Source organism: Mesitornis unicolor, unplaced genomic scaffold, assembly GCF_000695765.1.
Source record: "Mesitornis unicolor isolate BGI_N332 unplaced genomic scaffold, ASM69576v1 scaffold19229, whole genome shotgun sequence".
NCBI classification, from domain to species: domain Eukaryota; kingdom Metazoa; phylum Chordata; class Aves; order Mesitornithiformes; family Mesitornithidae; genus Mesitornis; species Mesitornis unicolor.
Window position 1 is genome coordinate 132,999 of NW_010209520.1, and position 14,532 is coordinate 147,530.

The 14,532-nt window shown below is 38.8% G+C and overlaps 1 protein-coding gene across 1 annotated transcript in view; it reads right to left on the reverse strand.

Moving 5' to 3' along the window:
• ARHGAP6 (Rho GTPase activating protein 6) overlaps window positions 1-14,532 on the reverse strand; it is a 61,521-nt gene that overhangs the window by 23,651 nt on the left and 23,338 nt on the right. Inside the window, exons 3-4 of the mRNA XM_010192899.1 lie at window positions 8,122-8,378; window positions 3,060-3,255 (exon numbers count right to left, since the gene is read on the reverse strand). Coding sequence (XP_010191201.1) covers window positions 3,060-3,255; window positions 8,122-8,378 — 453 coding nt within the window. The remainder of the gene's footprint in view (window positions 1-3,059; window positions 3,256-8,121; window positions 8,379-14,532) is intronic.

Sequence of the window (14,532 nt, forward strand, 5' to 3'; positions counted from 1 at the left end):
ACTTAAAAAGAGTGAAAATAACCACAATGTACTTCTCTACAAACCTGTACTTACCATGCTGAGGCAAAACTCAGCCCTCTGGGATTAAGAAGCCATCCAGTGCAGCTCTTAAGGACCTCATATCACCTAACCTGCAAAATGGCATCTTCATGACATTCTTGTGAAGCCATTTTGATACTGTCAGTATGACTTTACGAGGGACAAAGGTATGCAGAGAGTGAGACACTGCTCAGTGTCTGGAGGTAGCTATTCCAGGACTGACATCAAAGGAAACAGGTAATAAAATAACTAAATACTTGGGCACTGAGCTGTGTCTTTGGATGCAGGAAACAGTCGGTGTTCTGGGTGACCCACTGGCTCCATAGTGCATGTCAAGACAAAGTTGAGAGTTTCCTTCCAAGGGATGTTAAGTTGGGCACTCAGGCAGATTAAGAGAGGAGACAACTCTACCTGTGAGTTGTGTGTGGTTTATAGGGTAGGAATTGCTATTATGTAGAAGGAAAGCTATAAAGAAGCACTGTTGTACTTCAGGCAAAATGCAGAAGGTATGCCTCTTGTGTCATTTGGACTTAAAGTGATTTGGGAATGGGTGTTGCCAGCTATTGCATAAGAAATCAGTTTAAAACTTCTTCTAGCCCTGTAGATAATATCATAAAATCAAACAAACAATAACATGGTTCTTGAATAGACATACTTTGCTGAGAACCAGAAACTGGAAAATTTGAGAGTAAATGTGACACATTATTTAAAGGTGACACAGTCTTTAGCAATGAGAATGAGTGGAAATCTTAGAGAGATCTTGAGCAGCTGTGTACATAGCATTGTTACACAGTTAGACATTTTTTGCAAAGAGAATGAAATTATCTATAAGCTTTTAAAAGTTTATGGTCTAGCAAAGGCTACTCTGCAACATTCATTTTCTCTACTGACATACAGGCGATATAAAATAACCTTGCAAAACAAATGTCTCTGGACAGCCAGAAGGCTACATTTGCTTGCAAGAGATGTGTAGCTTTGGAGTGGTGTTTGGAGTTGCACATTTTCATCAGAGAAATTCAGACAGGATTCTGCCTTTCACTTCTTAGTCTCAACATGACACCTCTCCAAATATTCTTCTGTCTTTGGTTAACAGAAAAATTAAATTGATCAACTAATGTTTAGTAAACCCAGGAACATTGGTAGGGAATCATCTGAAATGGAGATACTCATATTGGGGAAAAACTGAAGGCTGGTTACCAGTTCTTGCACAAACACACAGTATTTGTTTTACACTGCAGGTCTGCAGGAAGTCAAGCCTTTACAGCTCTGTGACATGATCCCAGTGAAAACAAGGAAGGTGAACAAGGCCAGGGGCTTTTAGGGCTAAAAACATAACCATTTTTGTTATATAATGTTCAAATTTATAATTTAAAGCTTTCGTGAGAAACACCTAGGTGATTTGCTGCTGAAAAATTGGCTTAAATGAACCTACACATACAGGTAAATATTTTCAGAATCAAAATCTTGGTCCATCATATAGCCTGGAATGATCTTGCTACAGGATTGTTGCTAGAATAGAAAGTCCTCTATTATCCCTAATGCCAACGAGCAAACAGTAGCGTCCATCTTCCGCAATCTTTAAATCTCTCAAAGTCAACAAATCCCAATGACTCCTTTGCGGATGGCAGATTAAACTGAAAATTGAAGAACATCAATATTTGCCCCAAATTATCTCAGATTATTGTGCTGTGGAGTACTACAGTGCACTCTTATAAAATGCAAACAAAAAAAACCCAAAAATTTTCTTTAAAAGTAAACTTTAATGTAAAGCAAGAAGTTTAGTAAAGAATGCTGTATAGAAAATAATCTTTTTTATGACAATGGGTTAAGTGGATTAAAAAATTTATCACAGATACTCAAGTGACATAAATCACAGTATTCAAAGAATACTCAGCTGGGTGGCTTTTTTGGCTGACTCATGACACTTTTATGTTCACCAAACTCAGATACCCTTGTTTAAAGGCATGGAAGTCATTCAGCTCAACCTTAATCATTTCCACACTTATTTGTCAGCCATGGTATCTAATATCTGTAAAAGACTAACAATTACTCTCTTTTGCAGTTTTCCTTTATATATTTGCAAGCAACATGGTTTTCAATTATGTATTGCAACAGCTCAGCATTGTTCTTAAATTGCAGTTCTTCATCTGCAAAAGCCCTTCATTAAGAGTCAGTAAATGATTTATTTCTGGTCAAATTAGGCATCAAATGTGTCATTTGGAGTTGCAGTCACCATTTCTTAATGGTTTATTATCTGGCCATGCGATATCTCTATTTTGCTGTGGTCAAATGGCTTCAATTCTCATTAAAAATCTGTACAACGCAAAGATACATTGTGAGAGATGTTGAACAGATACCTTGATTAACTATTGTTTCTGCATTACATAATGCTGGTGGGAGGTTTGTGTCTGGATGATCATGAAGACATGAGAAGAACATTGGCAGGAGTTTATAATTCCCTTTGGAGAGAGCAGGCCTGAGCCCGAGGCTGGTCAGGACTCCTCAAGCCAGGAACAAAGTGAGCAGCCAGCCTGCAAGCTTTGTAGTGAACAGGAAAAAAGCTTCTTGGAGCTTAATATAATTTAGCATGGGATTTTTTTTTCCTTTCTCTGAAACCCTGTCTTCAAATACTGTATTTAGGTAAGTCTTGCACTGTAGTATAAACAGTATATTTAGCTTTTACACCTTAAGATCCACTGGTTGCTAAGAATGACTCCAGGCTGACTGGCACATTTCAGTCTTTCATTCTCAAGGTATTGTAAACGTGAGGGGTGTGAAAAGCTACTCCTGCTGAGCTGAGTTTGCAAGCTTGCAGCACAGATCCCTAGTTTGGGAAAGTATCATCTAAGTAATCATTTCTGAGACAGTATCTTTAGCAAGAGGCAAAACAGGAGGGAAAGTGTCTGACTTTCAAAGATGTCCTTGCAATTGAAAGTATATGCTTGCTTCTCAAAATAAGCATTTATTTATATTATAGTAAAAATATATCTGCCATTCCTGGGAAAACAAAATATTCTTACCATGCTTTTCCAAGTGCTGGCAGCAACTATCTACAAGCCGGGGAACCTGTCTGTAAATAGGGTTCAGGCTTAGTTTCTTATCTCTCGCCTTTTCTTTCTTGTTCTGGGCTTCTGCTGGCAAGGAGAGCTGGAGAGCCTCTAACAATCGCGACTGATTGTCATCAAGATCTGTAATAGAGTCCACAGACATCGCACCCTGTAAAATACACACAGAGGAACAATCAGTTCGGCTGGGGACATCTAAATGCCACAGGACCTTATCTAACAAAGATTTTTGTCTACCTGCATTTTAAACAAATGAATATAAAAATACTATTTGCTACACAGTTTCTGTAATGAAGTTATAATACCAGTGTAATGGATGGGAAAATCACAATGGTACCAATGCTATTTTTATCATACTACAAGGAATACAAATCAGATATTGAAAAAACTAAATGCTTTCAACTCACTCGGCACATCTTCTTATTGTTGTAAGCCTGCGTGTACTGCAAGACAAGGATGAACCACAGCCTGTGTGCACACCGCAGCAGTGTGGTGCATGTATGCACGTGCAGTGCATGTATGCATGTGCGGTGCATTTATGTGCACGGAGATATATGTACGTTTTTAAACCTGATTCCCTACTTCTTCCACAGCTTGGGCCATTGTATCAGTGAAAGTGATGTAAATAGATTTACAACCATACATCACATACAGTTAACTAATAACACAAATACATACAACTGCAGCGATCAAAGTAAGCCCATGTTATCACAGAACAAAGACACACCAGAGATGTTGAGGGGTAATATATTTTAGACAATGCTACTGTATGTATCTTAATATTTTAAAATCATTAAAATTCCAATTAAGGCTTTATAAACTATGTTCGGATTACAGCAAGGCACAGAAGTTCAAGTAGTCTGTAAAGGATAAAGCAGCACAAGCAGTAGGAGGTTTATGGCACATTTCAGTGTTCACATTTGAAAAATAAGTTGGTTTTTTTTCAAACTACAATATTACTGTCACTTCAAAATGACCATTTCCCTCAACTTTTATTAAAATTACCAGACAAAAAAAAATTTAGGAGGCATACAGTCTTATAAATAATAATAAAACAAAAAGAACTATTTCAGGTTTAATTCTGATTAAAAGTATCTATTGAAATTATTTTCTTTCTTTTAGAAACAAAGGATACCTTTTACCATAATATAAAATATATTGTACAAGGATCCAGCATGTCATCCTAAGAAATAATGAAGAAAATTTAACTTCCCACTCAAAACTTTGCTGACAACTCTGATTTCTTCAAAGCTCGCTGCTACGCTGACAGCTACTTTATAGACTGCCGGTGACATCTCTATGACTATTAAATGAGAACTGTAGTACTGCTAGAGAATTTCAAGCTCTGGAAGTACTTGCTTCCATCAGCCCAGACGAATGAACTTTACAAAGACATCCAACTCAGAGGCAACTCATACAAAGTCCACTGAGATTTTAGTTCATAATATCTCTTTTAAAAAAGCACCTAACTTATCAGGTGTACTTCCGTTTCTTATAACTCATGAAAGACTTATAAAAGAAATGCAGTGAAGCTTTTAGATTTTTTTGGACCCATATCTCTAAAATACTACTGTACACTTTAGAATGCAACTTTGACCTTGATTTCTGATCTCTCTCAGAAGTGCATTTGCTTGATTCCCTTCACCATCTTTGCCTAAAGGAAACAAAAAAACCCAGCAACCCAAAATCAAACAAGAATCTCTGGCTATGACCTATGTGTGTAAAATTCCAACTGAACAATTTCTCTATTCTGTTTTTAAGAGTTTGGGGGTTCAGACATTAAAATTAATCAACTGACACTGAAAATCCTAACACCATCCTCACTGCTGCAGCTCCCAGGCAGCTCCTGTATGACAGGTGCCCCCCTTTACACCCTGCCTTTTCTGGTCCTTCCTGGTCTGCAAAGCATCCTCACCTCATGAATCATTATTATCACAGAGTCACTTAAGTCGGATTCAGATCCCTAAAATAGATGTAAATACAGTCAGTACAGTTGGCCATTATCCTTGGGCATTTTATCAAAGTTGTGGATTAACTGGCGCACTGAGCTGGCTTTAGGAAGAGTGACCTTGAGTTTGGTGGCTGAAGTACAGCACTGCTTGGTAATATCAAGTCCAGGCCAGCTCTGATTTTTAAATTTCAAAGTGCACAGGAAAACATTACCAACATACTCCACGGATCCAGCTCAGACTTCAACAGATCTATTATGTGGGCTCAGCCAGACCTAAATGACTGTTGAGGAATGATGTAGGAGACCACGCACATTGCTGCCCACTACTCCAGGACTGTTGACACAGACAGTGCTACTTGGACTGAAATGCCCAGCAACCAAGGAAAAATCAAGTTCCATCTACTAGGCATTACCAGTGCACATAACAGCTACCAGTCCCTGCTCCACCATGACAAGCTCAAAATCTAAATAAACTGGGCAAGTCTTCAGCTAAGCACACAGAATGATGAAGGAACATGGAGATTAAAGAGGAGATGGAAAGAGAAAAAAAAAGGTCAGAGGGACAGGTGTGGAATGAAGGTCAAATGAAGCTTTTCTTCACTGTTTGAGGGTTATAGAAGGCTTTTCTCTTCTTGAAAAGATAAGCAATATCACAGAGTAAGCATGGGATCAAGTACTACCCATGGCAGATCCATTTTCATGCCATACATTATGCTTTTTGAGCTGTAAAGCAATATGATTTAGCTTCTGATACTTTAATAAATTTTGGCTGTATAAAATATACATAAATAATATTTTAACAGAAAGGCAGAATATTGTTTATAATAAGCACACAAAAAGTGCCTTGGTGGATGACCAGGGTCTCAACCTCCAACTGCTGGGCAAAAATTCTACATAAAAAATGCATCAACAGTGATATCTGTCTAGCTTTTGGCGAGGAGAGAACCAGAGCACTCATATCGTAAGTTCTGCAGCTACCATTACCTTATATCCCCTACTGAAAGCCTCAGCTGAGCCTTTAAAGGTTCACTGGAATACACAAAAGTGAATTACACAGTTGCAAGGAAGTGAATGGTACAACCATTAAAAAATCCTCCAATTTAAGTTTAAGAGGACTGCACTCCAGCTGTCTGTGTAGCATTTGTGTGAGAAACTGGTTGTATCAGGTTTATGTACTAATGAATCTTTTTTATTACTTTTTTTTAAGCATTTGCATTGATATAGTTGAAAATAAACAGTGCTAAGTACACTGATAAACAGGAGTATAAAGGCCAAAGACAGACAAGATATGGTACATGAGTTCATATTAATGTTAAATAAATGACAATTCATGACGTACATTATTGAATAACTGAGGTGCATTCCTGAGAGAAAATGCCAGCTCCCTCCACATGCCACTGCCCACCTTAGTCTACTCTTAGTTGTCTGTAGGTGAACCATGTGCTACTGCATCCTCATAACTACAGTCTAAAGGATCAATTTCAACACCCTGAAAGCTGCAATTCTGTTATTAACAAAAAGCCCCAAAGCAAACAAGTGAGACAGGCTTCTAGGAACTTGGTCCTGATGGAGCTGTATCCTGCGGATGTAACAAAAGATCCAGGTTCCTTTTGCATGCTGGCTGGTCAAATGCACGTCAGAGATCTTATCACACTTGGTGAAAAGAACAGCAGATGATCTATATCTGGACACATGAATTATCTTTCCCTCATATGCAAACAGGTTCTGAAGCCAATGGGTGTATATAGTGTATTTCTATTTTTTGACACTGCCTATGTCAAATTCTGAAAGAAGTTGGCGGGTCTCCCTTCACACTTATATTCAAGCGTACTTTGCACTTCTGTGTGAACACAACTGCATGTTCATATGGCATAAACAGGCCAATAGATGTGCATTATGCATATATAAAAATGCAAACATCCTAAAATACCATGCCCTCAGCTATTAGCAGACAGAATGTAGACTTCAAGCTTCAGCTGACAGCTAGAGAGAAGGCAGGCAAGTCATGGGACTCTAACTTTCTCTTAATTTACAAGTTACCTCAGTTCTACCCCTCTTAACACCATGGCTTGAAGACCACTACATAGCATTTCTCCAAAGCAGGTTTTATGCTAGGGATGAAAGAAGGTAAGGATCCTAAGAAAATATTTTATTTTCCAGGATCTGTTCTTATAAGCCAAATTCTCTCTCAGATTACTGAACAGAGGATTTTATTAAAAATATGTTATGCATTCTTTTTCTCTCTCCATTGCAAATGAAATTAAAAGGTAGTAATTCTAGAACCTCTATCCCATGGTACCAAAAAAATTTAAAATCTACTATTCTTACTAGCCGCAGTACTGGAAAATTGAAAAGCTCAGAGCATTAAAATTTACTTACAAGGATCAGAATCCTGTAAACAAATGGTCTAGCAGGTACCCATCTTACATGCAGGACTAACATTCAACCCATACCACTGCACCATGTTCTGCTGCCAAAGACATCTTAGCCTGCATGCAGAAATGTCCTTCAAAAAGCCTGGTACAAATTTACTCTGACAACTTCTTCCTTACCACTGAGGACATGATCAGAATTAGACCATGTGGATTTCTGTTAATATTAGGATAGGGATTGATAGTTAGTTTTATATCCAAGTCTGTGGAGCTAGATTAATATAAGCATACATACAAATATAAATCACATAGGTTTAGTCTTCCCCAGCTGAAAAAATTAATTTGAAGACAGATGGAATTTGTTAAGCCTAAAAGACCTAGACAGGAGGAGGTAGATAAAGGGAGTGAACAGGAAGACTTCTACATAATATCTCTGCCACTTTGCAATCTGTAACAGACTTGCACAGTCCATATGATCTTTTTCGACTAGCACCAGAGAAAGATTTCCACTTCAGTTAGAATATTCTGGTATTGACCAGGCCTGCTTCCACTTGAAAAAAAAAAAAAAGAAAAAACAAAAACAAAACACTGTTTGAGCATGACAGAAGAAATATTCCACAATCCATAGACACAACAGGGGTTTTTCCTACTCCAGACCTACTGACGTGCACCATATTGTGATGGGTCTACTTACACGCCTCCTTGCTCGTGGCGCTGGCTCAGGTGTGTTAGGAGAAGTGGATTCGTTCGGTGTTTCTGAGGTTGAGCTAAGAGATGAGTTACTGCTTGAAAGTTCTTTGTTCTGCCTTTTAGTTCCAAATGGCAAGAGAAAGGCCACAAAATCTGAAACATCTTTTTGCTCTTCTCTCTGAGAGTCTTGCTTGAGCTTGTAGGCCCGATCATTAGCAATCACTTGGGACAAGGGCATTCCAAAAGCCTGGGGAATAAATTCTGCAACAACAGCAACAAAAAATTAAGATTTACTGAACATCTGATATTTATTTAGTACAAAAAGAATTAAGTTATTACAAAGAAAAACAATCTGAAGGCCCTTTAAATATATAATAATTCCAATGAGTTACTGGACTGTATAATAATAACAACAACATTCAAACCATAAAATAATAGTGGAGATGTGCCAGTTAATTGTAGCCCATGGTATCTGAATCCTGTTTCCAGTTGGATCACAAAAGATACCCCACACAGAATCTTCAAAAATCACTTGGGAGCAAATCTAATTAACTTCTTAACCTCCACTGAAAGCAACTAGAAGTCATCTAGATGGTGCAGAGGGCCATCAGAGGCTCCAGTAACGTAATCCCAAGACTGGGTAGCCTAGTTGGACTGTGCCACAGCTTGCTCATGTTTTAGACCTCTTCACCAGGTTTCTTCCTCACAAATGCTGCAGGGCATCAGAGTCAAGGGGTACAGGCACGCACATGGGTCTCATTACAGGACAGGAGGGTATGCATCTATCTGTACAGGGAGCCTGTAAGTGCATCCACTGCTCAGACTAAGACATCCAGGATATGGTTTTAAATATACACAAGAACTATACTGCTTTAACATACTGGTAAGATTAAACCAGTTTAATAGTGGTATATCAGTATAAAGGTCCTTTGTAACAGTACAAAAATATATACAGACATACAGAAATACAGGAAAATATAGGTTTCTCTCAATTACAGAATCACTGTGATTCTGTGAAAAGATAGGTTTCTCTCAATTAACAAAAAGAGCATAATCCCACCCCACATCAATATAACTGTGGTGATCAAAACCAGCATATACTTCAGGTCTCAAAGTAAAATGCTCAAATATTTTACAAAATGGAAAAATGCTCTACAGTGAATCATCCCACAGCTAACACTGAAATTCTCATCATTAAGTTTCAAATCTAGATCTATCTGAGATTGGTAGAACCAAAACCACTAGGCTAGACTACCAACTAGAACTGATTTGTGCTCAAATGGAATGAAAAGATAACTATTGACTCCATTCATCCTGGTAAAAGTGGGTGCAACTTATACAAGGTTCCAACTTCAGACGTGTCTGTATCAGGAGTAAACAAAGCATCAGAGATTAAAAGCAATATTTTTCTAGTATGAAAAAGGAACAAACAAAAAAAGCCTTATATAAAATCCCGCTCTTTTGCAACAAACATTTAAAAGATTGAAGGCCAAAATTCCTCTTGGGATTTAGAGTCTGACTGTATCTTTGATGACACTTTCAAATTATCTAGGCTTGCATTACCATTAAGATTAAAGTAAGGCATTGAAAAGAATGGTATATTTCATGAATCTTGAATAAGGGCACTACTAGCCTATCATACTAAAGAAACAAGGGCCTGTTGTTCCGATTTGCTGAGAAACATTAATACTCTTTAGAAGTAGGAAATGTTAAGATATGAACTAACTTTGGTGGCCAGACAAAACTAAACTAGGAAGCAAAGCCTCACATATCAAGCAACTCTGGAGATGACCTGTGAGTAGAATGACATCTAAAACCATCTGCATTTATTTTAGGGCAAGAAAGATCATCACATGGGTATCAGGAAACATGGGGATTGCCAGTTTCAGGAGTCCAGAGTTAGACCCATCTCTCCTGTACCCAACAGAGTGTGCCTATAGAACAATGAGAGTATTAGCATTAAAATTTTTTACTGTTCTGATTTATCTTCCCAATGAACACATAAGATCACAAACTTGAAACACACATATGTAACACATCTCCCCTTTTGGCTGTCTGAGTACTTTGTTACACCTTGAGTATCCCCAATTACCTGTTCTTCAACAAAATTTCCTGAGAAAAGCCACTGAGCCAAAAGAAATCCTAAACATGAAATATTTCTCTGGTTTTGGCTCACAGCCACTTGTGCTTCAAATTGGAATAGGACAGCATTATGTAGCCCAGTGATGCCCAAGAGCATGTTGATGCCATCAATCCTGCAGCACTAGGGATCAACTGGGACAAGATCAGCAGGAGATGAGATCTCAGCACTGCTTCATTAAAAGATTATCATTAAAATGACACTCTCCCTGACTTTGTTATGTAAAAGCTGGTCTTTTGAGGTAGGTATTGCTCCTCTTTGAAAACTCTCAGGTGTGGGATGCCAAGTTTTTAACTGCTCTTGCTCAACCTGCCTAAGGAGCAGTGAAAGGACACTGAGCCTCTACTCTAGGCTGCTTTACTGTAGGCCTTCTTCTCAAAGGACATGAACCACTTTCCTGATTTCTCAATGTCTGGCAGAGATAGGGAACTGGATGAAAACCAACTGGCTGATTTTCAGACTAAATACAGATGGAAGTGATGCTGCCTGGCAGTGGTAATTATGTTAAAGAATTGGCAAAACCAGCAACTTTTTGCTCATTTGTTGAAATTAAGAGAATTGGTTGTGCCCTCTGCAAACTGGCTACAGCCTCAAGTTCCCACCAAACTGTGTGTGTGTGTGCATAACCTGTGTAGGGGGGAGCATGTTTCGTCTACCACTCTTCAGAAGTGTTCGATCTCAAAAATTTCCTTGTTGGACAAGTAATGTCATGTCCATTAGAGTGAATGCTAGCCCTTATGACATTTCAGAGACATTTAAAAATAAAAAAGAAGAGTTGTAGCCATGCAAAGTATTTAGCAACCCATTGACAGGTGAGAAAGGTGCTGAACTCAGATGTAAGAGTGTAGGTTTGAGGGTCTGGTCTCACAATCAAGGTGAAAGTACCAACTGCCTATTTACTGTTGTAGGCTGGGGATCCCCGCTGTTGGAGATGTTTTATTTGTATGAAGAAATGTTCCTTAGAGCAGGGCCTCAAACTTTGGGCTGCTGTACGTGTACCAAGTGAGTGCCAGTGCTGCTAAGTTAGTTACTCTCCGTAAATCCAACAAAAAATGATCACTAATTCAACTAGGAGAGTGGGCAGCTTAAAAAGAAGTTTTGCAGAAAGCACTATGTAAAAATGTGAAACAACCTGGCAGACTGGGCAATCAGTTTGGTAACACAGAGGAGCAGCACACAGAAACTTGATTTTTTATTCATTCTACTGTTTAGTGTTTACTGGCAATGGAGACAATTTACTATTTTGGAGAAGTGTGTTATTTCTCTTACCAGAGAAGCAGCTTAAGCAAGTTTCTTAACAAAATTTTCATTGGAACTGGTATGTTCCTAAGAAATCTTTTTGTGGCGAAAAATCAGCATTTTCTAATAAAAAGCAGCATGTTACAGAAAAACTCCCAGCCAGATCACCTAAGTTTCAGTGATCAGAAATCCTTTTCTTTGCTAATCAAATGATGATATCCAGGATGTTGACTCATATGGTTAGCTTGCCTGGCCTCATGCCACCATATCCAACTATAGTTTTGAAGACTTCTCTTAAGTTTCAGCTGGCAAAAATTGTGGTTACCATCTGACAAACCATAACAGTCTATTAAGAACCAGTGAGGTCTATCCTCTAGACCCTAATGAGGCCTTCAGTGCTAATAAAGTGAGCAGCATATGACACAGCAACTTTGGATAGTCTCCTTAGCATTTCAGGTTTTTTTCCTTAAGTACAGCTTAAGTGATGGTTTTAAGCTGCTAAAACCCTGTGACCAAGATCTACTGAGGTGCTTGTACTGACTCTATTTAAATGATAGGAACAGTGTGGGAGACAGCTCAGAGAATAATATCCTTTAAAAGAGATATTTAAATGGGGAGGGGTCTTTAAGTCAACCTCCCCAGCTAGCCAAACTACATAACTCTATTATGCTAACTGAAACTAATTAATTTGGATCTATATATAGAGAGATGGAAGTAAGAAAATAAGGAAAACAAAAACTTTGATCCATAATGGGAACAGCACAACTCCTTCCACCTGAAGGTTCATCAACACCCTGCACTGATTCTGGAAGACCTGAGACAGAGTGTTGTCAGCATCAGTTCTGTGGCTGAAACTCCCTTCTCCAGCTAGTCAGACCTCACTGGCCTTAAAGGAGTGATGTAAGGCCTTCCCAATAACTTAAGACTTTTTCTGTGGGTAGGTCTTTGTTGGTTTTTTTTTTTAAACAGTTTCTTTTAAAAAAGGATTTTTTTTAAAAAAGGTGTTTTTTTAAAAAAAGTAAGAAGCTTTTCAGTCCCTTAGTTGACTTTAGTACAAAATATGACACAGTGTTGCTCAGAAAAACCCTACTTTTGTATGGCTAGAGAGCATAAGAAAAATTTTTGAAGTTTTTTTAAATCACAGTGGGGTGCTGGAAAGGCTTGGAAAAAAAACACACTTCTGATAAACTATAATAAAAAAGAAACTTCATCTATTCAGCTCTGTCATTCGGCTGTGCCAAGGCATACTGACATCACGATAGGTTGAATTACTGAATAGCAAGTGCAAACAATAAAAAATACCTCTAAATTTACTGAGCATGGCTGGAAAGTAAGCATGGAAGACATTTTCAAAAATTTTGAACTAAAGAAAAAAAATCAAACATCTACTGGATTTGCATATGTCACAGAGTTACCAGAAACACTTTTTCTCCGGAACTCCGGCACACAAAAGCAGTTCTGCTAAGGCCCCACAGATGAATCTGTCACGTATTTGCATTCCATGCAGAAACATCAGCAAAAGGGATGATTCTCAGTTGCTCAACAAATCTTGTACCAAGTGATTATTATTTCTGAGCAGGTCTCTTAGGTCACCTGTAGGGTTTACTGGAATCAAGGCAAAATGGAGCTAGTTTACTGATAAAATCTTCTAGGAGAAATCCTTTCTGGGAGGCATCTCTCTCAGGAATGTCTGTGTGTACTTTCCATGCTTACACTGACCCCTGTATCACTGGCAGGAGATGGACAAAAGGCTCCACTTCTGCTGCTGTCAAAATTAGCAGTGAATTTGTAAGGGAACAGTACCCAGCCGCCAGCATGCACAGCATCCTAGGAATTTCTTATTCCAAGCAGCACTGACATTTTACTGCTCTTCTAGCCTGAGTACTGTTTGTCAGCAGCTAAAGCAAATGTTTGGAGACATATGTAGACAGCACTATTGAGAGTCATGATGGCCATTAATAACAAGGAGGCTGGATGCAAGAAAGCAAAGACACTGAGTGACGGAAGCTGAAAATACTGTCTAAATATCTGGGTGGAGTGCTGCTCTCCTGTTTCATCTGTTTACATCTGGCAAGTTTTGCTATATTATGTTCTGATGAGTCACTCAGAGATGTAAAAACAATTGAAAAAATAATTGAGAAAACACTTGTTTTAGAATTTTTCCCCTGTTAATCAGATGACAACAGATGTACCTGTCAAAAAGGACAAAATAAAGATACGTGCTCTTGTTGGCCTGCAAAAGTGTAAGAGTTTGCTGAAACTCTCAGTTAACAGATATACAGGCTGATCAACTGATTCATCTAAATAAAATGTGATATTAGGAGAGTAAAAACTCCACAGATTGGACCAAGTCCTAAAATACAAGCGGTTAAATCTCCAAACAGTCCTAGAAGAAATGAGTACTATATCCTTTTGGTTGTGCTTTTTAAGCACAGACTGCTAGTGGGGTGGAGTGAGGGAGAAAAGTCTTGGGCACAAATCGGAGACAGGTGGTACCTCCCAGGACAGAATAACTCCAGAAGCCTACACCCTAGGGGGGTTCAGTGCACATCAGTGCTGAAGGAGAGGGGTTGTCAGGAAAGACCAAGGATGCAAGTCCTCCCTGTTCTTACTCAGGAACTGCCCACACAGGCTATGAGCTGAGCAAGCTTCATGTCCTGTGCACCCTGACGCAAGGCCTCCATCACACATCCCTGGCTTTCTGCACCAGGCACATCTTGGTGATCTTTGGCTGCAACCCACACACAGGATTACACAGTGCTGTGTGATCATCAGGATTAAGCTTCAGGAGCCTATCTGTCAAAAAAAAGACTTTTCAGGTGGCTTGTACTCCAGGTGAGACCTAACAACATGGCCCCCTTGGTTGTTACTTGTCCTGGTATGGGGGGGTCTCCCAGGCTGGGATGTAGGAAATTCAAAATGTTTGGAATTAATTACATACTCCTCAAACAGCAACTGTGCTTATGAACTTGATGCTGAATGGATGGAAATTCTGTTTGTGTTAAGGGAGCCACAATTCATCTGTATAAAGCGTTC